This window comes from Hylaeus volcanicus, chromosome 7, assembly GCF_026283585.1.
Source record: "Hylaeus volcanicus isolate JK05 chromosome 7, UHH_iyHylVolc1.0_haploid, whole genome shotgun sequence".
NCBI lineage: Eukaryota > Metazoa > Arthropoda > Insecta > Hymenoptera > Colletidae > Hylaeus > Hylaeus volcanicus.
This window is the reverse complement of record NC_071982.1, coordinates 7,627,421-7,653,401: the sequence shown is the minus strand read 5'-3', so window position 1 is coordinate 7,653,401 and position 25,981 is coordinate 7,627,421. Positions and strand designations below refer to the sequence as shown.

Below are 25,981 nucleotides of genomic sequence, written 5' to 3'. Positions count from 1 at the left end.
TTGCTTAATAATATAAACCACGAATTACCTTGATAACAAAAATTCTTAATGTGATGAGGACCACATTAGGAAGAATTACAGTTGCGACGATCGATTTTCTTATAAAAATCAAAAATATTTATGTGAAATTTTATGTTACACGATATTTACAATTGTCTACGAACTAAATATTTGCCTATTATAACTTACATGATGCACTTCAGTCTTGTTCTTTTTCTTTTTTTTCTTTCATACAAATCTTTTTCCTGTTCAACGTGTCATACTCGATATTAAAGAATCAATTTAAGAACGTCGGATAGAAATTATGCGGTTGTAAATAAAGATTTATATGCTACGTGTACGATGCAAGTTTTAACGTACGATTTTTCAGGTTTATCGATGCTCGTAATTACGCCGTTCGAAGCACTATCAATTTTACGCAATGGAAACATTTGTGAATATTATTATTAACGTTACGAATTATACTATTCTCGCGAATCCTAGCTATATTATTATAATTGCTAATAATTATTTAGCATCGATAAGTAAAGAACTTTACATTTAAATCACAGACGTACGCGCACGTTATTCTTACAAAATTTGTATCCTTTACGATACGTGTTTGGTATCAATCACTTCTCAGTTAACGTAAGTAGCTCGTTACATGATTTAACGTATAACCAAAGTTGCTGAAACTTGTCCCTTCTTTTCGACATTATGCGTAAGTACTTGCTCGAAAAGAATACTATCTACGTGTCATTAATCGTGAAACAAAAAGGTACGATCTATACACCCTGAAATTTTACATATTCCAAAATAAATAAATTTAACATTTCCCTTTGCGATTCATCTAACTAGAGGATATCACTGCCTTCAAAAATATTTACAATGTCCATGATACGAGTACTGTTTTGATTTCAAATGTAATCGATTTCAAAATTTTCGCTAAAGAAAAATATACGAGAATCGTTAAATTATGGAATATGATCGTGACCGTCTCCTTACGTATGTTTTTACAACAATCAAATTATAAATTTGATAAAAGTTCAGGTGTTCGAGTATAACTTTGTAAAGAAAGCATAATATGATACCGCGTCTTACTTTGGTTATACCTAATTACTTCATTAAGCATTATATTGGTAATGGTCATACAATAAATAATTGTGATGTTAAATGAAATCCTAATTGAAACGTAAAGCGTTTATCGGTGCTTGTAATGCTACCAAGGAACAACACATCGATCTTGATGAAACACTGCGTACAGACAAAGCATTGAAAAATAATAGGCACGTATTATTTTTATCTGCTACTATTCAAGAGGCGAAAGGTACCCTCAAAGTTTGCTTAAGATCAACTTAAACAACAGATGAAGTCGATAAACAAACATACTTTGCGAATTAATCTACAAAAGGTGATGTAATTTGTAATGGAAAATAAGTTCTCGCAACCTAGTTAACAAAATGTTTCAAATGAATGATTAAATTGTTCTTTCTTTTTCTATATCCATCATCCAAGGAATCTAATTAAGGTTATCCGATTGAGAGTAGGTTTCACACCTTGAAACTAAATAACAGCTGACGAAAAAGAAATACATATTAAACGTTATTCGATGCTTCATCTGCTCAGTGAATTTCATACAAATTTCCATGTCGAGTGATACATTCCTTACGAAAGAAACAACTCCGTCTCCTAATCTTCACTAATTATTTCGACTTAAGTTTCGCGATATCGTCGATATACTTCAAGTCCCTCAACATTACTTTAGGTTCGATATTTATCAACCGTGCTAGGGTGGTGCAATTCACCTTCATCCTATGCCCACCGACCACCATGTAAGTGTTCAACTTTCCCAGATTAACGGGAGCCCTAGGAATCCTATAATACGAGAACTGCTTGCTATTTGTCGACGACGCTTGTTCGTTAATCTTAGACTGTGAAAGATGCCTCGAATATGGATTCGTACTCTTACGAGCCACTGCTTTCACCTTAACAGAAACCTGACTTGGTCGAACGGTGGACTTGGCCGTAGACTTTTTCGCCACCGCGTGGTTCTTCAGGGACTCCGCTAAGACGTCTTTCTGATCGACGTCGCTGGGATCCATGTCGGATTTCTGCCATTTCACTTTAGTCATGATGCTTTCCAGCAACGCTTCGTAATTGTGTATACTTTCTATCCTCAATTCCATCTTGGGATGCACTTCGACGTTGTGCGTGGACACCAGCGCCGGAGAACCAAAGGTTTTGTCGCAATATTTACACTTGAACAGATTTATGTGTCTCGACACGTGATTCTTCATAACATTAATGAAAGTCGTTGTGAAGGAGCACTCGGGACAGACGTATCCCTTAGGCACTTTGTTCTTCTCTTCTTTCTTGAAGTTCAATGGCAGATGGGAGTGGAACATGCTGTGATGGTTCTTCATTTTGACCTCTGAGTCGCACAGTTCGTTGCACCACTGGCAGATCCAACCCTCCTGCGTAACACCAGATATGTCTGTCACTTGCAGATCGCTGTTAGACTGCTGCAAATACAGTTCGTACGGAGTCTCTATTTCTGTTTTAGAGCACTGAGCTTTGGACGAGTCCTCCGTTAGGTGCACCTCCTTGTATCTAAAGGGATAGTTCGATTTCGCTTTGGAAGCATCGCTGGACGATTTCGAGTCCTTGTGCACCGTGTTCCAGTGATCTTGAATCACGTCCAAGGACTTGTTGTTGAACGAACAGTAGAAGCAACTGTAAAGTAACTGATCGTCCTTCGAATCGGAAACCTGTTCTTCCTCTATGTCGTCGCTGTAATCGTCGTCCATGTTCTTCTTGGTGGACTGCGTGGTACCAGATTCGTTGGACGAGTCTGGCAGCAACGCTTCGTCGAGCTTGAAGGGCGTGAAGGGATGATTCAGTTCCCAGTGGGACCAGAAGTCCGACTTGGAGAACGTGACGAAGGAACAAGAGAAACACTTGAATTTAGACTTCGGCCTGTGCACTCTCATGTGTCCCTTGAGACCAGCCAAGTTCAGAGCAACGAAGCCGCAGATGTTGCATCTCTTCTCGGTTTGGTCGTTCTCGTCCGTGGTCTCTTCGCTCGGTTTCCTCTTGCGCTTCTTCGACCTTCTCGGGAAGACGATTCCATACTCCTTTTCCCAGAACTGGTCCGTCAATTCCGGCCCACCAGCGGCTGGATTCTCGACGAGCTTCTCGGGGCAGCCAGGATGCTTGGATCGAATATGCTGACGCATCAGCGCTTCGGAATTCGTGCTGCGATCGCAGTAGGGGCAAATGAATCCGAGTCGCTTCAAATGAGTCAATAAAACGTGCAATTTGAAGCCGCGCCATCGAGTGAAGGTCATGTTGCAGTGTTTGCAGACCACTGGCTTCTCTCGAGACTCCTTGCGCTCGTCTATATGGAATATAATAATTAATTACTGGTAGTAATCGAAGGTTGGGGCATTCCCAAGCCGTGTCATCTGAATAACTCGCTTGTTTTTGTAGCTGGAATATATTATAATTAGACTGGGCATCTTTGTGCATTTATGGGAAATTTGAGTGCGCAAGAACCTACGAAATGCAAACAATATACAAGAATATAAAAAAAATTGAAAGTAAAGTTTATGTTATAATATTTGCAGAATAAAATAAATTCCTATTTAGGTTCTGCAGTATAATTATAATAATATATACACGTTTGCTAGGTTGAAACTAGTGAAACTAACTACAGGAGTTAAATTGCTGTCTTGAGAGTATCAAAGAGTAAATAATTCTATGTATTCTTAGTTACTCAACGAACAGTCCTGTCAGACATTTCTGATTTAGGTCTGGAGCGCGAGCAACGTGTTAAAAAGGAACGAGTTATCCAGGTGACACGTCTCAGAGGACACTCAGAGTGTTACTCACGTTTCTCAGACCCGGTTGGGCTTTCCTCTTTTTTCAACGAGAAGTCATCCATGTCCATGAGCCCTTCGTTATCTTTGCTGCTGTCGTCTAAAGCGTCTACGTCGAAATCTGAGCTTGGAATGTTACTATCTTGCGAAGCGGAAGCCTTATTGGCGAGGCTCGCGGACCTCGATCTTTTTCTACCACTGGTTTGATATGCTTTACCGATAGACGTTTTCGTACTGTTGCCAGACGCGGTGGTAGTCACGTCTGTGCTACTCGCCTTTTCTGTGGCCGGCAGTCCTTTTATCATACGCGTTTGCCTCGTCAATAATGTGCCAACCTGCGTCAAAGGCACGACTTCGTTTAGTAAACAAGTCGATTTAAATAGTTTCGAATGGTAGGAATATAGAGTCGGTGTAAAAAGTATTCGTACAGCAACCAATTTAAAATAAAAACTAATAAGAAAAGAAATAAGAGATTAACATTGAAAGTAATAAACATTCAATTTACGCAAAATCTACTCTAAAAATATGCAGGAATGTTGGTTAATTATTTCTTCCCCTAAAATTTATTAATAAAATAGATATATAAAGTTTTATTTTCAATTGGTTCCTTTACGAATACTTATTACACTTGTACGTACCCAATGTTCAATGTCGTCGTCTGGTGACAGTGGTTCATGGTTAGGACGTTCCCCGTTGTGATGTTTTGTAAAGTGTTTTAATAAAGCATTCCTATTTACAGACAGATATCCACAATCCTTACAGTGCCACCTGGAATATCATGAAATTTGACTTTATTAATATCGCATTACTAGACTGCGGATTTTTATGCATTTATAGGGAATTCGAATGTGCAAGAAACTACAAAATGCACACAGTATGCAAGAATATAAAAAATATTGAGTGTAAAGTTCGAATTATAATATTTGCAGAGTAAAATAAGTTCCTATTTAGGTTCAATTTTTGTAGGTACATAGATTTTTTTGCCAAGATTTTATTTTGCATAAAGATCCGCAGTCTACGCATTACGCACAGTTAAGGTAGTTAAACTACCTTAAATAAATATCGTTTTAACGAATAGAAAAGTGCTCACCTCGCGTAGTTCAATTCTCTGTAAAGATGATCTCTCATGTCGTGTTTATATTTGCTTTTAAATTGAACACACAGAGTGCAAACGTACATGTTACCCTCAGGCTTTCCATACGGACCGAACCTACCGACATCGGAATCATTGAAGTCGTTGTCTTCGTCTACTTTAACTTTCGTCTCTTTCGTTTTATCAGCAACGTTTGACGCTTCGCACGAGTTCTCGGATTCCACTGACGCTTTGTCGCAAGACAACGACCGTTTATATTTCTCTTTCGTTTGTTTCGCGTCGTCCAACGATCCCGATTTCCCAGGTTTTATCTTGGCCGGTTTAACTGTCGATAACTCTACGTCGCTCTTCCGTTTCGTTGCTTTTAAAGGAGATTCCGAGGACGTTTCGTTCTCCTCTTCCAGAAGAATTCCACGTATGTGCCTGATTCGAGGCATGTCTCTTCTCCAAAGCGGAGTGGTGTCAAAGGGTTCTTCCTGGCCACTCTGATCGATATTGTCTACGTTCCTCTTATTTATGCCCTTTATCCTCTGATATACCAAAATGAAATCCACGCTGGGATCATTGGAATGTTTGTTATTAATGTGTTGCTCGAACATGATTTTACCGCTGGTTTTGAAAGAGCACAGGGTGCACTTGAACTGGTTCTTTTCATCGTGAGCAGACGCAGCGTGAGTCACCATCTCTGCTTTATACACACACTTGTATTCGCAAATGTTACATTTCCAATGGTTCCCATCAGGATCTGGTTGCTCTTCCTCGACTTCTTCTTGTACAGATTGATTGTTCTCCGTGTTCTCCAACTCCCTAATTACTTTTACGAAAGGTCTTTTTTCAGGGTGCTTGTCCGTCAAGTGCCTTTCCACAATGTGCCTGATGTCAATGATTTACCGATTATTATGCGGAATAGGAAAGGAACTAAGGGAGGGGCTCGAATTCTTTAAACATCTGATAAGCGTATTAATTGATACATCGAAGATACATAGTAGACGATACAAAAAATAAAATAAACTCGCGATTGCTCGTTCTACAATTCTTAAATAGCAAATATACTCTTCGAATGAGTTAGAATCTCAAATTGTTGAGATTCGAAGCTCGAAAGATTAAAATTGTTGCGTTTCGATAAAGAACAACGGTGCATCAGATATTCAAAAACGATCAAAGTTCCACATTCTATGGTTCAAGACGTGCATCGTTTGCACGTGACATATAAATATCATTGTGTACCTATGGTAATGATGGTGATTGCAATGAGAACATTTATACAGTCTCGTGTCGTGCATTTTCAAGTGAACAGCCATTTTATCGATTGCTATGTTTAATCCTTCTTGACCCGGCGGTGGTTGTGGACAGTGGGGACATCGAAAGTATTGTTCTTCGGAATGCAAAGCTTTTAAATGACACCTTAACATTGCTTCGTCGACAGTTAAATAATTGCACTCAGCCACACCGCACACGTATCTATCGCAAGGAAAAGGTTGTTGCATCGTTAAATTCACTGTGCAAGAGTGAACGACGAAAAATCAAACGAAATAACATTTGGTTCGTTCGGTGTACGACAAAAAGAAATCACTCCCACCCTTGCAAGGAACATACACATTGTGGTTGCTACGTTAAAAATACGTGATACTTGCCTTTTGTGCTCGGGCACGAATTTAGGAATAAATTCGTCTTCGTTATCTTTAGGAGCTTCCTTCTGTTTCCCTCCCATTCGTCCGTTCTGATGGGAACTGCTCGCCAAGTTCACCATTTTGTCGAACATTCGTTCCTTCTTGTCTAAACAAGGCACGGGATTCACGGGCCCGCTTTCAGGTACGCTCTCGTCCTTCGCGTGAAGTTGCAAATGTCTTATAATATTCGTACGAACTTTCGTCGTGTACGGACACATGGCGCATTGCACCTCGCGATTGTATATCGCCTGTCGGGGCAGCGACTCTATTTCGTCGGGGCTGAAAGATAATTTCTCGGTGTCCATTGCTAATCCTTTCTCCATTTCCTTTTCGAAAAAGGACTTGGTGCTTTTACGTTTCTTCCCTTTTCGCTCGCCGCTTTGGTACTGTATGGAAGGAGACGAAATAATTATTAGGGAAATATATTTATATTTATGTATTTTATGAAGAGAATGATACTCACAACAGGCTGAACGACGAACAACCCGTCCACGGATGGATTCTTCGGGTCTGCCGGGACCAACTTGCAGTTGTTGACTTTATGTTTCGTCTTCATGTGGGCCATCACTTGATAGCCCACCGTGCGCCTCACTTTGCACAGAGCGCAACCGAAACGCTTCAGTCCGTGTACTTTCAAGTGTTCCAGCAGGAATCCGATCTTCATGAAGCGTTTGTGACAGTGAGAACAGTTCATCTGTTTGTCAGGACCACCCATAGAGCACACGCTCGAGTGAGATCTCAAGAGAGACGGGGTCTCCGCGCCAAAGTCGCACGTCTCGTAGCCGCATCTGTACAATTTCGTTCCCTGAAAGCCGGTATGTTTGATATCGTCCAGGGTCAAAGGTTTATCAGGTTTCGTAGTACTAGCAAAAGTTCCACTAGTTCCACTAGTTCCGCTAGTTCCGCTAACTTCCGTGGATACATTCGAATGTTCCACGTCGCTGGTAGACTGTTCTTTCGTGTCGCTCTCCTGGCTACGAGTATCCACCTTCTCTTCCTTCTCTTCGAGGCTATCCTTTTTAGTCGCATCGATCTTACTTTTCACGTCTTTCGTGGAACTGCTGTACGAGTTGATGATGTCGACGATTTCGATATCGCTGTCCTCTGCCTTGCTTTCGTTCTCGTTACTGACGAAAGACACGTTGCTCGAACGACTATTGACGTTCATCAGAAAGTCGGGATTGTCGAGTAAATTGATGTTTATGAACTCGTCGCTGCAATCGAAAGTCCCCGCTGGAAGTTCCAGCGGCTCCAGAGGATTCTTGTCGAAGAGAAAACTGGTCACCTTGTCTTGCAAATCCGACAAATTTTTATTCGTGGATTCTTTGCTCGAAGTTGACGTCATTGAACTGTCAGGATCAGTTTTGATCCTTTTTAACGGTTTACTCGTGATGTTTTCGTCGCTGTTCTTCGAAAGCGTGCCTTCCTGTTGGGCAGAACTACTGCTGCTCGAGTTGCTGCCGAATAAATTGGATAACGATTTGTTCAATGCTTCGTTCTCGTCTTTGTCCAGCATGCTGACGTCTTTGGGTAACTGCGAGTAGGACGTCTTCTGACCCTGTTGGGACGTTGTTTCTGGATCGTTCGGAGTCGAATCTTTGGTGGTCTTTCCATCGTTGGTGACCACGTCGTTGTCGGTAATCTTGAAACTATCGTCCATCGACCTTATAATCAGCTGGTCTATTACATCTTTGTTTAGTTGCGTCTGAAATACAAGGTTTAAAAGAATAGTCGCGAATAATTCTAAAGAATTTATTAAAAGAATCGAATCTCAAAAATTCTTGATCGGCCCAGTAATTCTTAAAATAAAAATAATTTGAAATATTCCATGTGTTATCTACCTGAAGAGAAAGCGATCGTTCGAGAGTTTGAGGTAATCGGTTGCAATGGAACACGCTTAAATGCCTGTGCATTTCGGATAGGGTATCCGTACCGCTCAAGCAATAGAGACACTGGTACTTGTACAATCCATGTACTTTGTAGTGCTAAAAGAGATTGATTGTTTCGTTAAAAAGAATTGAAAGATTATTCATTCAAGCATGATCGTCGATAGGAAAAATAATTTACCATCAGCAACTGGTCGGTATTTACAAAAGAATTATGGCACACGTGACACTTAAAGCTGGATATTACTTTCCCATGTTTGGATTTCAAATGTACAGCGAAAGACTCAGGCACGTAGAAGAATTGCTTACAGTCCCCTGAAATATTCTGTAGTTGCTTATAATTGTTATCGAACTGATTACATATAACATGCATTCATGTATGCGAATAATTGTCTGACGTAAGAGCAAATGACATTATAAGATGCACAAAATATAATACATATTGCATATCGTAACATATGCATGAGAATAATTGTCTGACGTAAGAGAAAATAATATTATAACAAATCGTACCATATTGACATATATAAGGTTGTACAAGATCGGATTTATCGATTTCTTCCTTCGCTGGCACATCCTTGACCAATTTGCCAAGTAAAATATCGTGAAGACCAGGGTGAGAAATGGCCTGTAACGAGAATACATCAAATATATGAAAACCCCGATCGACAAAGGAAATTGTATCGCAAAGAAAGTCGTTTCTTCTACCTGATGTATCTGCACATACGAAATCGAGATAGCCCTGTAAAAACAATAGCTGCACTGATAACGACAGTGCGCATGTTTGTCCATCAAGTGCGACTTCATTTGGGTCCAATTCTTCAAGGACATGTAACAGTAAGGGCATTTTTGGAAATCGAACGGGCCCTTTTTGTACGGCTTGATCGAAGCCACGTGCGTGTTATAGTGCTGATGATACTGTTCCAATATATCGGTTGTGAACACACAGTCGCGTCCCATGCACTTGTACAGGTGAGTGAGTTTAACAGGTTTCAGCATGGCGTTGTAAACGTCCATAGACTTCAGCTTGATCGCCGCAAGCGAAGGTATAATAGGATTGTCTTTTGTTTTCAAAATGGGACCCCGAACGACCTTCACGATTTTGTAATTCGGCGGTTGCGACGATCCTCCCACGGTGACCGTGCGCGTGGTCACCGGTGTCACCACTGTGGTCTTCCCAGTCAATGGGAATGATAACTTATTGTCCACTTGTATGATCTTTGATTTAGGAGCTATTGGAATGAAATTCGTGGCGATCTGCGCGGCAGCCATGGAAACCGGAGAAGGGGAGAGATTTTTCACCGGGATCAGCTTCACCATCTCTGGCGGACTCGATTGGATCGTCTTGGATTGGATTGGAATATTCTTTGGCAACGGCTGCGCGATGGTCACGGTGTTCAATCGTTTTAGAATAAGCGGGGAATGGGATTTCTTCAGGAGAGACACGCCGCTTTTGCCTTTCACGGTAGAAGTCTCCACTGCTTTTCTAATGTCGTTTATCTGCAAAAGGATCACAAAAGAATTGCAAACTTTTGCGAATGGAGATCCTTATGAAATACAACGAAAAGTTTCAACGATGACTTACAATGGGACTCTCGGTGCCACTAGCAGCAGTTGGCGCGAGGCTAACGACATTCTCAATCTTCAGGAACGAACACTCTTCTTCTCCATCCGCTGCTGGTGCACTTTCCACCTTTGTTGGGCTGCTGGGTTCGTCTATCAAATAAAGTGTACACGGTGCAAAGCAAGTTTGAATATGTCTAATAATAACATACATATTTTTTATGTATCTAAATATATAATATATATAAATATAAAGTAATATATAATTTACTATAAAGAAAGACTATTTTATAAGATGCGAAACAATCTTGGGAGTAAACAAAGTTATAGGAAGTAAATTATTTGCACTGAAATATATTAGGTTGTCCCAAAAGTTTCTTTCGTTTTATTAATAAATAATACATACACAATATTTTATGTCTAATGTTATATTATTGAATTGTGTACGATTCATTTTGCTCCATTACTGTTACAACATCAATGTCTAAGAAATTAGATTGTCTATTTATATAAACACTGCCACAGAAAATAATTGAATGAAACTCACGTAAGAAACTTTTGGGACAACATGTTCAAATGGTAAGTAAAACATTTCTGTTCAAACAATTTACGTTTTTAGGTTAATACAGTATTTATATTAGCACCAGAGAATAACAGTAAATGTCTCTAAATTTTCTATTCTTCTACCAAACTATAATCGAGTAAAGTATAGAAAAATAACTACGATACCTCTTGTACGTACCATTTCTTGGTGTCTGTTCCTCTTCTTGCATAGTAGGAGGTGGCGTGGATACAGACAACATGTCCCCACTTAATCGTCTCAGTCTAATGAAGTTCTTAGGTGGATTGGAATCATCGTTATTCTCTGGTACTATCTCGTGAAATTTATTCAATTTCCCAACGAACTGCTTGATGCTATTTATGGGCACCACGTCTGGTGGTTTTGGTAGATCTGTGTCTGACTTCTCGGTTGCTTCTCCAGACTTAACGGAACTGTCATCAGCAGATTCGATTGGCTTGGTAGCTTGAAGCTGGGCAGCGAGCCTCTGTATAGTAGTCATCATTGGATCCTTGGAGGACGCATTGATGGTAGAAGTCTCCTTCAAGATCATGTTCACATCTGTGGACAGTTCTGCATCGGACTGCTCGCTACTCGAATCAGACTCGTAAATGCGAGTCGAGCTCCTCGCGTTCTCGTTATCGCTGGTCTCTCCCTCGCTTTCATCGTTCTTCTTCTGATCCGATATGGCCAAAGGGTCCTCTGCTTCGGTCGTGAACAAGGGATCGCAATTTGTGGTACAACTCTCGGACAGTTTATCATCAAGGGTCTCTTGGAGCACGGGGAGGATCGCATCGAAGACTTCGGCAGTAGGTAAAGGGGTACTGCAAGATAATTCAGTGCTTCGAGACGGTGTAAGACTGGGAGACTTTGGAGTCGCGTCATAGTTGTTCTCGTCGCCCTCTACATTCGTCTTCATCTTGTCTTTCAGCTTGTCTATGATGGAAAGACCTTTCTTGGCTGCGTCCTTCTTGATCTTGATGCCGATGTTCTGAACTACCTCTTGCATCTTCCTCTTGCGTTCCAGCTGTATCTCCACCTCCTTTTTCTCTAATTCTGGGGGACAAACAAAGACGCTCAGGTTTCCTGTTGGAAGACTCGAGTCCCCTTCCCCTTCTGTCGTCTTCTTCTTCTTGGTACCTTCAAGTTCCATCTCTGCGCTATCATCCTTCCTGCTGCTATCCTCCGATAGGGAATTCTCCTTGGACTCGACATCTTTTCCTTTCCCCTCATCTACGTCCATAGGTTCGGTATTCTTGATGAATTCTATCCCTGTCACGCCTTCGTCTTTCTGCGAACCTGCAGTGTCGTTTACAGGTTCATCGAGGTTGTCCGTTTCCACCTGAGGAACCTCCACCTTCACGGTCCCTCCAACCGAGATGCTAACAGGTTCGCTTTTGACCTCGTTACGGGACATGTTTATCTTAATAATCTCAGCCTTGGAGTCGTCCTTGTGCCACAGTGCAACATGCTCCTCTAAATTCGACCTCTTCAGCTGTATATAGTTGCAGCTGAAGCACAAGTAACCGTAAACGCAGTTTTCGTCCGGAATCTCATCTTCGGTTATGGCCTCGCTGAAGGTGTCCTTGTATTTACGACAAACTTTATAGTAATGAGTTTTCATGGAGGACTTGGCCACAGCGTGATAAAGGCAACCGTTGCAGCGAAACCTGTACTCCCCGGTGTGGGTTGTCCAGTGTTCATAAAACGCCTCAACGGCGACCTTAGCAGCGCCCTCTGTGATGAACGTGCAGATTCTGCAAGTGAACTTGCACGTCTCTTCTGTCGAAGGTTCCGGGGATGTGTTCTCCGCGTCGTTCATCTTGGCGTCCCGGATCGCCAGTTGGGCGTCCGCTGGGTTCAGCCTGGAGATAAGGATCTCCCTGCCGGAGTGGCTCATTTTGTAATGGTGGACGATGTTCTTACCGGTGAAGGTACAGAGGAGGCACTTGTACCTCTCCTGGCCTGTCCACGCGTAGTCGACGAGGCTGTCTATGTCCAGGTCGTAGAAAGATTTACTTACTTTTGTTTTACTCTTAACGTTCTTTAATGTTTCATTGAGGGTAGCACTGTCGTCTTCTTTTAATAGCGACTCCTTACCGGAGTCTTTGGTACCTTTCACAGTGGAAGCATTCTCCTTTTCATGGGTAATTTCATGTTTTTTCTGTTGGGACATTTGATCATCGTGCTCCGTGATACTCTCGTTGGTGGTGTTGTACAAGCTGTTCTCTTCGTCTTTGTCCTCGTCAACCAGAGACTTCCCTTCGGCATTCTTTGCATCGGAGTCGTCCTTGGACATTGCTGCGCTTTTCTTCTTCTTCTTCTTAGACAGAATCCCCATTTGCCACTTCTTCTTCTTCTTCTTCCCCAGGGACTTCTTGGCGCTCGTTTCGGTAGAGTGATCATTGACAACGTCTTCATCGATATCCGCGTCGCTTCCTTTGTCCGGTAAGGCTTCCTGCTTGATGGCCTCGGACTTGGATGCCGTTAAGCCAACTAAGATATTGCTGAGGAGCTCCTCGTTGCTGCCGATATCCGCTTTCACCGCCAGGGGCGCTGCCTTCCTGGCGGAGGCGACGCTGCTGGTCATGGAAACACTGGACATCACGCTTTCCTCGTCCGTTAAGATGAGTTCCTCGCCTTTGATCTCGTTCAACTCGACCCCGGGCTTCTTCTTGCCTTTTTTAGGAGAACTCGCCTTTTTCTTTTCCGCTGGCTCGGACGTTTCCGGTTCCGATTTGTCAGGCCGGAGGGAGACGTCCACGGCCGCCGCCAGCTCGGACACGTCGATGCCGAAGCTTTCATCAGAGGAGCTATCGAACATGACCTTGGAGCATTCGAATTTAGAGATGTCCGCCTTCTCGACCAACACGCGCGGCTCCTTGATGGTTTCCTTGTTGATGATGCGTTTGCTTCGCCTCCTCCTCTCCGGCTCGTCCAGGCTCGCGTCTTGATCGTCCACCGGGTTGCACCTCTGAGCCAGTTCCGTTCTCAACGCCAGAGGTTGGTCCTCCTCGCTGTCGGAGCTCTGATCGACCTGCTTCGTGCGTTGACGAGTCACTCGTTGGGCCTCCTTCTTGGACTTGCTCTTCTTGCTAGACGAGACTTGCTCTTCAGGACGAGACTTTGGGGGCTTTTTCGACTTGGAGGTTAGCTGGGTTGGATGGCAAGGCTCGTCGGTGTCGGAGGTAGCCTCGGGGCAACGCTTGCCTGGCTCCTCCTTTTTAGAGGTAGTGGTTTGGATGGGAAGAGTAGAGCTTTGTTGACCCTCCTTCTGAGCGCGGCACTGTCGATGCCCGGTCGCGGACACGACGTCGTTGCTGATGAACATCTCCCGTATGTCCTCCTGGAGCATCTCCAAGGAGTTCCTTCTCTTAGCTTTCGCTTTAGGGGTCTTGTTAGCGTTGTCCTTGTCTTCTGCCGACTCGTCGTTCCTGGAATCTTCCTGACCGTCCGGCGCCACTATTTCTGGCTTCTCTTCTGGGTTGAGCTCCTCGCTTTTTGGGTCCTCTCGAACCCCGGTACTCGGTACCCCGGTACTGGGTACCCCGGTATTGGGTACCCCGGTACTGGGTGGCGCCATCTGAACGTCTTCTTCGAGAACATTCTTCTTAGACGAGTCGACATCGGCGGAGTCGAGCTCCTCGCTACTTTTAGCTACCCTAGGCGTTTTATCCTCAACAGACTCGTTCGTTCGCTTGCTTCCGGTGCTCAGTATCCCCAGCCTTTCAGCCAAGGACTCGTCGTCCGAGCTATCGGAGACGATCACTCGTCGCTTCTTCCTGACCCGCGGCTTCTTCGTCTCCAGCGTGCCCTCCTTTTCCGAGCTGCTGCTCTCCGACTCGGATTCGATGATCTTCTTGATCTTCTTCAGCTTCTTCGCCTGCAACACCTCCCCTAGCTTCTGCATGAACTTTGCTTGCTCGACGAACTTCTTCCCCTCTCCGAACTCGAAGGACTTCCTGATCAACGCCTCGATCCACTCTTGGGTCACCTCTTCCTTTGGTTTCGACCCCTCCGGCTCCGCTTCCTCTTTCTTTTCGGTACTCGAAGAGGACTTAGGGGAAGTAGTGGTGATCTGGTAGGGCTCGACGACAGGGTCGGTCTTTTCTTCCACGGGCTCGGGGTAGATATGGGTAGGTGTATACTCTTCCTTGGGCTCCTCGTCCTTTTTCTCGCAGATGATCCCTCCTCCATCGTTCCAATCCTCCTCTTCTAATATCAGGTTCCCGTCGCTGCTGCTGCTCACTTCAGCGGTGGTGTCCTCCTTGTCCTTCCCGCTCTTGGCTCCCTCCTTATCCGTACACTCCGGTGTTTTAAATTCCTCCGGACAGTGGCTGGACGTGGGTGATTCCGAGGACTCGTTGCGCTTGATCTTGGGGATCTTGAACTTCTGCAGGTTGTAACCTTGCGCGGTCTTAGCCTTGGTATCGATCACGCCGTAGAGGCTCTCCAAAGGCGACTGCATCTTCTCCTTAAGAGCCTTATCCAGTTGTTTAATATTCTCAGGCTTGTGGCTGTCGGGTACCTTGGGAGGAGATTTAGGCTTCTCCTTAGCCTTCCTGAACGTCTGCGAGAACGTGGAGCCAGTGGATCGTTTCCTAGGGTCCCTGTCACTGAACGTTTCCTTGCTTTTAGGAGAGAAGTGCTTGTCCCTGGCGAGACGGGGATCCCTGACAGAGGGACTGGGGTCCTTCAGCGGGTTAATAGGTTGATTCGCAGCATTATGTTCCCGTACACGCGGATCGCGATCGGATATATTCCTATTATCCCTACTGAAGCGATTGGAGTTGTCCCACTCATTGTGGGTCTCCCTTGGCCAATCGTTTCTACGAGCATCGCGATTGAAAGCGCTCCTGGCTTCGGTTCTGTTCCTCTCGTTGTAGTACGCGCTTCGACCCCTGGCCCCTCCCCTGTCTCCTCTGTCCCTGGTCCAGGGACAAGGAGTGCTAGGTCTCGAGAACGACCTTGCGGGATCCGTGGGTCCTTTGATCCCGCAGGTGACCTCGTTCTCCGGCCTGTACGCCACCTCGTTCGCTCTAGCAGCAGCCTGGGGGTCCCAGGACTGCCTCTGGTGAGAGTACTCCAAGCTCCTGTCGAACGACTGCTCGTAGGGTCTGGTCTCTCCTTGGAAATTTCTACATTGCGGCCCGACGGGGAACCTGGTGGGTGAGATCAGAGGCTGTATCGTCGACAGGCTGGGCCCGTCGATGACTGGCATCTCGTCGGGTCGGGGGATGTGGTTCAGGTCCTGGGGACGCGCGGTGGGGCTTATCAGAGGTCTGATGCCTGCGGCCATGGCGGCTGGGAACTGGTTGGGTCTGAGCGGTTCGTTTATCGGATGAGGGGGATCCATGAGCAACGGCTCTCTGGCGGGGGCCACGTTCCACATCTCTTGGTGCATGCCCATGGGGTGCTGATACGGTTGAGGGGTGGTGTTCGGTATCCCGCTGAAATTTGGGGCCGGTGGCCATTGGGCGAACTCGTTGGTGTTCACGGGAGTGTGCATGGGAGGCCAGAGAGGGGCCTGATTGGGCATCTGCCTGTTGAAGTACTCGGGGCCTTCCATCCTGAACTCCTGACTCTCTATCCTGGGCGACATCTCTGGAGGAACGTTGTTCTGGCGTCTTGTGTACATCATGGAGGCTCTATCATCGATGGCTGGACCTCCATGGAGCATGTCCTCGTCGGAGGGTCGACAGTGAATCAGGTTACATTTCTCTTTAATGCTGTCGTGGCTATGGCCGTCGCGTTGCTGACGAGGATGTCTCTCGTAATTATCCGCGTAACGTGGCTGGGTCTTGGAACCCGGCGAGGGTGGTCGGTTTCTATTTTCAACGACCGGCTTCTCCACGCTCAAGGGGAACGTGCTCGAGTTGTGGATTAAGCTAACGGGTGGTCCCTTGGTTTCGTTCGGTTTCGAAGTGTCTGTCTTAGGTGCTAAGGGCGAAGGAGGGGTGGGTAACAAAACCTTCCTGCTCGTTAGTTTGATTATGTGTCTATCTATCTCCTCCCAGCGTTTTTCACTATCGCTGTCGGCGTCCTTCTGCGCTAGACCGGTCGACTTGGAAGCTTTCGGGTCCTTGCTCGCATCTTGCTTGTCCTTCTTCGCCTCGTCCTTGGACTTCTCGCCCTCCGTTTTGCCATCGTCCTCGTTCAGCAGCTCCGCCAGGTCCTCCATAGACAGAGGTGGCTCCGAGACGGAAGGAGGGGAGAGCAACAGAGGCGCCGGGGGTTTGGTGGCGGACCTTGGGATGGACTCCTTCAGCCTGGGGGACGTGTTCTTCAGCTTGGAGAACAGAATCTCGGGGTCCGGGGACTTGAGCCTGGCATCAGGCGCGTTCGCTGGCGACTCGGACCTCCTGTCTGTAGGTGGCGCGTCCATCGTCAACATTCGAGCCTTCTCCAGCATCGTCGTTATCCTTCTGGAGCCTCCTAGGGAAGGTACCGACACGGTCGGTATGTGTCGAGAGGTGTGCATCGAACCGAGAGCTCTAGGCTCGCTTATCTTCTGGGGCAGGTTACTCCCGACCAATTTAATCGCGGCTTTCACGTCGGTGGACTGCCAGTTCTTGTTCCGTGCTTGGTTCTCGTTCTCCTCCAGCATGTCCCATTCCGTGAACGAGACATCCTCGATGCTTTTACCGGTGTCGCGCTGCGAGCTCGGGGACAGAGTGATGTCATTGGTAGTACGTTCCGTGGGTATGATGATGGGAGCTTTCGTAGGCAGAGTGTCGACGGGGTCGGGACTGGCCGGCTTGCTGTCGTCCACGAAGTCGGTGCTGCGCTCCGTGGGTATTATTATCGGAGCCACTTGGGAACCAGAGTCGGGACTAACGGGGGGCGTTGGGCTGGCTGGCGTCTCGTGGACCTTTCTCTTCAGGCCTTCGTCGACTCCTTGCGCGACCTTCGGCCTGCTTTGCTCAGCGTTCTCGGCTCCACTGAAAGTGGTCGTGACGTTTATGGACCGAGCACTTGATGCTTTTAGACACGGGACAGAGTTTTAGCAGTTTCTACAGTTCTATACTTGTTTGTTTTTAATTGAGCCAATTTGTTTTAGGTAATAATATATATACAATGATCATAGTATATATTAGGTAATAATATACAGGGAGTCCCAAAACTCGGGGAGGAGCCGGAAATGGGGAGTAGCTGAGACGATTCTGAACAACAATTTCCTTTGCAAAAATGTCGGATGGGGCTTCGTTAAGGAGATATTAAGCGAAAACCCCGACCAATCAGAGCGCGCGTAGACCGTTGGAGCGGCCGCGGTAGCGAAGGCTACGCGCTGGTGGCCGCGCTTGCACGCGAACAAGTGACTCGACGTGCATCGAAGCATCGACCTAGCGCGTAGCCTTCGCTACCGCGGCCGCTCCAACGGTCTACGCGCGCTCTGATTGGTCGGGGTTTTCGCTTAATATCTCCTTAACGAAGCCCCATCCGACATTTTTGCAAAGGAAATTGTTGTTCAGAATCGTCTCAGCTACCCCCCATTTCCGGCTCCTCCCCGAGTTTTGGGACACCCTGTATATACAATGGTCATGTAAGGAAGAGCGGCACTTCCAAAGAGGAACAACGAATTGGATAACATAGATAAGAATAGTGCAGATCAACAATAATGAACAGTAGTATATAGTAATAGGGAACCCTGTGAACAATTGATATTGAATGTTGTTTCTGTGTTTACAGGTAAGGATTGTAAATAGTAGTTTATAAGTTGTACAGTAATAGTAATTGAGTCAATTTGTTTTAGGTAATAATATATATACAGTGGTTATGTATATATGTAAGGAAGCGTGACACTTCCAGAGAGGAACAATGAATTGGATAAGATAGATAAGAATAGTGCAGATCAACAATACTGAACGACAGTATATAATAATAGTGAACCCTGTGAACAATTGATATTGAATGTTGTTTCTGTGTTTACAGGTAAGGATTGTAAATAGTAGTTTATAAGTTGTACAGTAATGGTAATAAAATAATCATAACTGTGTTTACAGAGAAACAATTCTTGTTAATATAACCAACCTCCATCCTGATACGAAGATTCACATTATATATATAATAAAAATACATTTCTGCGAATAGCAGTTGTTGTTATTATTTAGAGTGCTTTTCGATTAACTCTACTTTTACTTTACATACAGAACTCTAGGAATTGTTAACTTTGTCCCATCCTATCTAAAAGCATCGAGTCCCTGATGTACTTGAAAAATAAATAAGGGAAGAATGGTGGAGATACTTACGTGGAAGACTGGGTAGAGCTCCCATCGTTCTTCTTGCTTGGAAAATGCAATCCAGGAGTATTTCCCTGAAACTCGTGTCAGATTAGAATGATTAAAATAAAAACACGTTACATGCACTACGGAAGCCTGTAAACATCTAAAAATATAAAGAATGGATACTAAGGAGGGATATTTCAAGCAGCTACGTTTGTTTAAGAAAATAATAGTGAAATTGGAAAAATAAAAAGAATCGTTATCTACCGATCTACATGCATTTAGAAACTCTGTGTTTTAATGTACCTCGTATAGGAAACATTTCGTTTAATGAATTCTCATAGATATCTAGCAGACTACCCAATGGAGCGTGTAAGTTATATATTATAAAAGTGTGAAAGAGCTCTGTGATAATTTCCATTACTTTATATTATTAATTAAAATGTAGAAAATCGATTCTTCGAGGTCTGTAACAGCTTCTACTACTTTATATCGTTGATTAAAATGTGCAAAATGGATCGTTCGAGTTCTGTGCGAGACCTCTGCACGAAATCATTGTAAATAGTACCATGATAGAGTCGTGAGGTGCTACTGCGAGAATGTTATATACACAATGCATTCGAGAACAACAATCATTCGATATAAAAAGAAAACCATTTAACAAATCTAAACGCTAGTGTCTACGGTGAAGAAGTAAAAAAATAAAAGATGTACGAGAAGGTGCAGCTAGTAAATTCGCTCTATGAAGCACGTGACGACGTAATCTTCTGCGTTTCGTGAAACGATATAAAGGAGTTATTTTCAAAATCGCGTCAATTTCGATCCTCTGTTTTATTTTCCCACGACTGGACCGATAATGTTAATTTTTATATCGGGATTCCTCGGTTCGCAAATCGACAATTTATGTTGGAACGTCGAGTCTCCGATCCCTGAAATTACTTACACGCACTCTCGTTTATATCTTTCACCCGTGAACACAGGGCAAACTAGAATCCTTTGAACACTGATAGAGAAATTCCTGATTCACTGAATTTTACATCGAATTTCCTAAAGAACGACATTATAAAGAAAAGTTAGAGTTTCAAATCGATTCTCGAAATAAACATTTGTTTCCGTAATTTCTGCAAAATGGATCGGAATTATTATTTTTTTAACAGAGAAATTCAGTGGACCAAGAGTATATCACAGCGTGAGTACCTTGACGAGTATATGTACCTTTTCTACTTTGTTGTGCAGCTTCTGTAGAACGTCCTCGCAGCGCTGCAGGGTCTCGATCTTCAGCCTATGTCATCGAAAGAAATCACGATAAGAAAGAAAAACGAAAAAAAAAGTGAACGTTTTCGTAATAATCCGCGGTCAGCTTAGGGGAAAAACCTACTTTCTCTTGCTGTTCGATAGAATCCCGTGAAGGCTTTGCATTTTCTGCAGCTGAGCCTCCCGCGACTTGTCCTTCACATTTTGCAACCTTTCTATCATCGCTTCCAAAAAGGGAATGTACTTTTGCATCTCGGCGAACTTCTTGTCGTACTCGTCCATCTTGTTCGTTGTTTATCGTTCACCTGCGCCGGGAGAAGAAAACCGTTTATTCCGCTTCCTTTCGTCCTACAAGTGATCCTCTGTTATCTCTATTTACTCGTTTATTTTTAAGCACGATAAGAATAATCTAATCGAGAAAATGCAAGGTTAATACTTTGGTCATTTCGAACCTGCTGTTTTCTATTTAAATTCTATTTTGAAAGTTAAGTCTATTCGTTTAGGATTGACTAACACCCTGCGCTACGCTGAAACTCGGAGAAAGTTCGCACTGAACTTAACAACGAGCGTGACTCGGGATTTTCAAGTTTGGCACAAAATTTTCGTCACGAGTCAGACTCGTGATTTGCAAGTTTGGCACAAAATTTTCGTCACGAGTCAGACTCGGGATTTTCAAGCTGGACACAAAATTTTCGTCACGAGTTAGACTCGTGATTTGCAAGTTTGGTCCAAAATTCTCGTCACGAGTCAGACTCGTGATTTGCAAGTTTGGTCTAAAATTTTCGTCACGAGTCAGACTCGGGATTTTCAAATTTGGCTTAAAATTTTTTATCACGAGTCAGACTCGTGATTTGCAAGTTTGGTCCAAAATTCTCGTCACGAGTTAGACTCGTGATTTGCAAGTTTGGTCCAAAATTCTCGTCACGAGTCAGACTCGTGATTTGCAAGTTTGGTCCAAAATTTTCGTCACGAGTCAGACTCGGGATTTTCAAATTTGGCTTAAAATTTTTTATCACGAGTCAGACTCGTGATTTGCAAGTTTGGTGCAAAATTTTCGTCACGTGTCACACTCGTTATTTTCAAGTTTGGCCTACAATATCACGAGTCACACTCGTGATTTTTAAATTTGGCCCACAATAACACAAGTCAGATTCATGATTTTCGAGTTTGGTCCAAAATTTTCGTCACGTGTCACACTCGTGATTTTCAAGTTTGGCCTACAATATCACGAGTCACACTCGTGATTTTTAAATTTGGCCCAAAATAACACAAGTCAGATTCGTGATTTTCGAGTTTGGCCTAAAATATCACGAGTCACACTCGTGATTTTCAAGTTTGGTCCAAAATTTTCAACACGTGTCACCCTCGTGATTTTTCAAGTTGGGCACAAAATTTTCGTCACGTGTCACTCTTGCGATTTGCAAGTTTAGTCCAAAATTTTCAACACGTGTCACCCTCGTGAAAATAGTTCAAGGGTTGAACGAAAAGCTGTAGCCAGATAAGAAAGGACAATTTGTTCCAGTGCAAATGTTGTTCATTTTCTTTTAAATATATAAATTATACATTATTATTATTATTAGATTATTTGTATATCCCTGCGAGTGTCAATTCTAATATGGCCAACACAGCAACCAGATTCACTGATGCACCACTAGGGTCGAAAGTGTTAATAAAACGAGAAAATGTTTCTACTTGAACTAGAATACAAAAAAATAAACAATAATCGATCGAATAGAAAGGCACGGAATTAATTTCCACGTCTAATATAGAATACGATATTAAATGCAAAAGGAGCTTGAATTTTAACGAACAACACGCGATAAATATGAATAGTACCAAGTATAAGGTGGTGCCATCTAACAGTTGCATTATTATATTCGTTTCCCTTTTCTTTTTGACAAGTGTAATTTAAAAAAAAAAAAAAATTTCGACGATTCATTTTAAACGAGGCGTGGTGAAACGAGACGCATTTTCAAATCGCCAGGAAAATTCTCTTTTCGTTTCTGTATTATGTAACAAGTGGATTTCATGCATTTATGATGTCGATTAATGCGATAAACACGTGCTAAACATAAGTAGGCGTGTTCCTCTCGATATATCGCTGGTTATCGCCTCTATGCATCGAATGGTATTCGCAGAGTAACTATTTTTCACTTGTACGAAATTAAGAAACGATACTATTATTAGGCAGACCGAAAAGTAATGTAGTTTCTTTTACATTAAATTCAAACTTTCCAATAAATCTCTATCTTTAATTCGTCATATAATCGCCCTCGTTGTCAGCAGCCTTTTGTCACCTAGCGTGCAAAGTTTCAATGCCAGAGAATCGATGAGCTGATAAATGATAACCAAGTATTTAAGATGGCAAAAACGACATTACTTTCCAGTCCACCTAATACAATAATTGTAGAATCTACTCGACATACATTACGTATATTTTATATATATTTCTAAATAGCATCATAAATGTATAAAATCTAGTAAAAATTCTTGCAATTTTCTTCCACTAATTCTCTTCCGCTTAAACAATTCTCGACCATCGTTTGTCGTCGGTTCGTCCTAAAAATGATCAACTATATAATCTCCGCGTAACATTATCCTTCTCCCATTACTCGCTATTTATCGTTTCCCAACGAGAGCTTACGTAACATCTCGAGTTACCCGTGAAAAATGCACGATCACGTGTATAATCGTGAAACGAAAACCCGAACGATTACTTTTTCGCATCCGATCTCAACCCCATAGCATCTTTACACAATTATCCATTTTCGCACAGATTTTCCTTGCTTTTTTTCTCTCGATCCTGTCTCGATCCACGTCCGGTTACTTTTGCAATCCCCCCTCCTCCTCCTCCTCCTCCACACGATGTTATTTATAGATTGTTTCCGTATTAACTCGTTCGTGCCACGAGTCCTCTCACGGACAATCGATAACACGGCTTAATGAACAGCATAGTCGCAACCGAATACGTGTAGATAAAAAAAAAAAAATGAAAAAAAAAACTATGAACGTGTCAGAAACTGATACAAGTATCGGTTCATCGCGTAGACAATGGAAAATCTGGCTCGCCGAGGCATCACGATACGAAATACAGGTTCGCGTTTATTCGCGAAGCGGTGTTCGGTCTCGGTACGTCGTGGCCTATCCCAGGAACGGGCCAAGGCGTGAGATTCGAAGGGTCCCGAGGGCCCCCGGGAGATCGAGAGAAAATATTAACGGAATCGTATTATTCCAAATAAAGTGAGTATCGAATCGAGCTACTCCGAATCGTTCGTTTGAAAAATTCTGGATACTTTTAGGCTGATTTACCATTTGTCGCGGAAATCTTAACAACTTCGAAGTTTATATAATTTCGTAATTAACACACACACACACACACACGCGCGCGCGCGAGTACACTTGCGAGAACGTTTCACTGCGAATCGTGTATCACGTTTCGGTCCAACGATCCTTGAGGTCTTCTTCAACTTCTCGTCACTATTTCATAACACTGCAATTTCTAGCACTGTTCCGTGTAGTAGATTCGTGTAGATTTATGTAGATTCACGTAGTTTCGCTTGATTTCGAGGCTGAAACTATGTTTAATAACCATTTTGGGGGAAAATAGTTCCTCTGCGAATAGCGTTCGAGGAATAGAGGCGATAATCGACGATATATCGAAAGGAACATGGCTCGCGTATTCCACGCTTGTGCATTGTTGCGACGCACCTGCGTAATCGCCATTCTTTGACTAACTTATGCATGGACTTGCATTGTCTAGTCAAGAGCGGGTCAATTTCGAGCCACCGCACCGTACCCCAAAGAGCATGGTTGTTGCAAACCACAACTTCAAAACAGATTTCTCAAGATATATTTAAAACGTAACGCATGATACAGGGTGGCAATTCTATGTAACAATTTGCAAGTTGAAACTGGAAGAATTTTTAAATATCCGTATTCCGCTGGCCATTTTCGTGTTTCTTTCACCCTCGGCTGGAAATATACACACGGCACTGTGACTTGAATTTCCCAAGTTTGGCAAACCAAACTTGTTTGCGTAAATATTTCTCACTGCTCTTATCGTTCAGCTTCGAACGCGATAAGAATCAAGATCCTAAAATCTCAAAAACACCGTGTTAAATAGTTCCAACTCACTCGACTTGCAACGAAGCCGTCGTTCACCGTGTACTTGAAATAAAAACGGTCGGTGTATGAATGTTTGCGTGCCATTCGAACCAAAATGGCACCGTACGTTTGATAATTCACGATTAATTATAAACGCCCGTCGCGGGTGTATTTCACGGTGTTTAGGCTTACGCACGGTTGAAATGCACATGCGTAGTCGGATGGTCCTCGACGAACTTAATAATGGAGTCGCACGGCACAGAAACCGATTCCGAGGACCGTGATTTCGACGCCGAATCCCGTGGCCGTCGAAATGTCTGATGCACTGGCCGAGACCGAAAAATCTTCGACTGACGAGAGATCGACGAGAGATCGTAGTCGAGATCGTAGTCGAGATCGACGAGAGATCGTAGTCGAGATCGCTACAGTAAATATCTCCAAGAGAGAAACGTTGAAAATATGTTCGGTAGGATGTCCCGTGGACGCCAAGTTCACGAGTACGCTTGTGCCCCATTCGTTCGCCTTGAAATCACGAGGGCCGATCGACTTTCTTTAAGCGTGTCACTCGTCGCGATTAAAACTCGTATCGTCGATTATCGGAATGGTTATTGTACGTACCGAGTTTCCTGACCGTGTTTCATCGAATTTTGTACGCGTGGCTCCGGCTAATTCGGCGAAACGTGCGAGAAACCTCGGGGAACGTTCCTCATGTCAGGTCTTACTCGTATCCGCAGCCAACGTGGGCTCGCGAGAGAGGAAGTAGATGGCGACACCTTCGCGGCAATTCCGAATCATCGGTAGATAGCAGCTCGGTAGCAAACATGGCTACGACAGTGCTCCAACTTGTCTCGGGAACGATTCTCGCCTTTCCAACGCGAATTCCATGAATCTTTACGAATCTTTCGCGCGTCTCGACTCTTGCCACACGTTTACTACGATGTTTACGATGTCGAGGCGTAGATAGCGAGCATTTCGTTATATCGGCAATGAGGAAATTTAGCCCGGACTTCCGTTCGGAACTTAATTTGAAACTTAATTTGGAACTTAATTTGGAACTTAATTTGGAACTTAATTTGGATCTTGACGGTTCGCTAACAAATTTCAGGGATCGTAGAATTAGGAAGAATACGAGTATTATTAGACTCTGTTTAACTCGAGATACTATGCTACTTGGACAATTAAACGCGGGGTAGTATGTTGCGTAAGACCTGAATGAATGCGAAAGTACTGTTTAAAAAATCGAGACAATCTGGATTACTACTAATTACTACGAACGGACCGAACGAATGTAATTTTCAGCGTGATGAGGCTCATTTTACACACACTTTGGACGTATTATTGCGACACGGTCACGCTATACGCTGCTAAAGGGCCGTGATACGCGAGCGTTAGAATGTGTTTTTCAGAACCCGTGAAGAACCCAACCGAATGATATACATTTTTCGTACCGCCTGCGAACGTTTTCATATTCGAATATTACTGTATCTTAACGTGGGTACGAAAGAATGTGAAATAAAACCGTTTCTCGCAAGATGGATGCGCTACGGGTTCTACAGGGTTGCTTAAAAGTTAGATAACCGAGGATCTATCGCCTAGTCCTTACCAAAAATACTCTTTGTCCGCGACGACACACCTGACAAAACATTACAGAGCAGATTATCGCCGTACGCATTGATCTTCCGTTTCGCGCTCGGTCCTGCGTCCCCTCGGCAGCACAACGGCTCGAAAAAGTACGAGATCTCACGGTTCCCGATGCCGATGCATGCCTGCGTG

General features: G+C 43.8%; 1 protein-coding gene and 1 long non-coding RNA gene across 8 annotated transcripts; one reads left to right on the top strand and one right to left on the bottom strand.

Annotated features, from left to right (window-relative positions):
* Positions 1–90: 90 nt before the first annotated feature.
* On the bottom strand, positions 91–25,981 carry LOC128880257 (uncharacterized). Of its 7 annotated transcripts, none has more exons than XM_054130129.1 (17): positions 25,842–25,981; positions 20,229–20,409; positions 20,066–20,132; positions 18,878–18,948; positions 10,812–17,569; positions 10,092–10,222; positions 9,215–10,006; positions 9,020–9,134; positions 8,688–8,821; positions 8,462–8,605; positions 7,084–8,325; positions 6,585–7,006; positions 6,178–6,411; positions 4,948–5,823; positions 4,496–4,625; positions 3,871–4,192; positions 91–3,376 (listed from the first exon to the last, which is right to left on the bottom strand). In XM_054130129.1, the coding sequence occupies exons 2-17, from the start codon at positions 20,384–20,386 to the stop codon at positions 1,683–1,685; spliced, it is 13,290 nt and encodes a 4,429-aa protein (XP_053986104.1). In that variant the 5' UTR covers positions 20,387–20,409; positions 25,842–25,981; the 3' UTR covers positions 91–1,682. The 7 variants fall into 7 exon arrangements, with proteins under 7 accessions (XP_053986104.1, XP_053986110.1, XP_053986105.1 ...); XM_054130135.1 differs by having other exon boundaries at positions 18,878–18,942; XM_054130130.1 differs by having other exon boundaries at positions 25,812–25,949.
* Positions 18,113–18,817, top strand: LOC128880260 (uncharacterized). Its single transcript, XR_008457790.1, has 3 exons — positions 18,113–18,317; positions 18,382–18,560; positions 18,632–18,817. It is a non-coding gene; the product is annotated as an uncharacterized LOC128880260 (long non-coding RNA).

Bases quoted from the DNA above. Each gene is read 5' to 3' on its own strand.
- LOC128880257 (XM_054130129.1), bottom strand. From the start codon at position 20,386: ATGGACGAGTACGACAAGAAGTTCGCCGAGATGCAAAAGTACATTCCC. The intron at 20,133-20,228 runs GTAGGTTTTTCC...TCGATGACATAG, and splicing joins CTATCGAACAGCAAGAGAAA to GCTGAAGATCGAGACCCTGC. The intron at 4,193-4,495 runs GTACGTACAAGT...CCTTTGACGCAG, and splicing joins ACGACGACATTGAACATTGG to GTTGGCACATTATTGACGAG.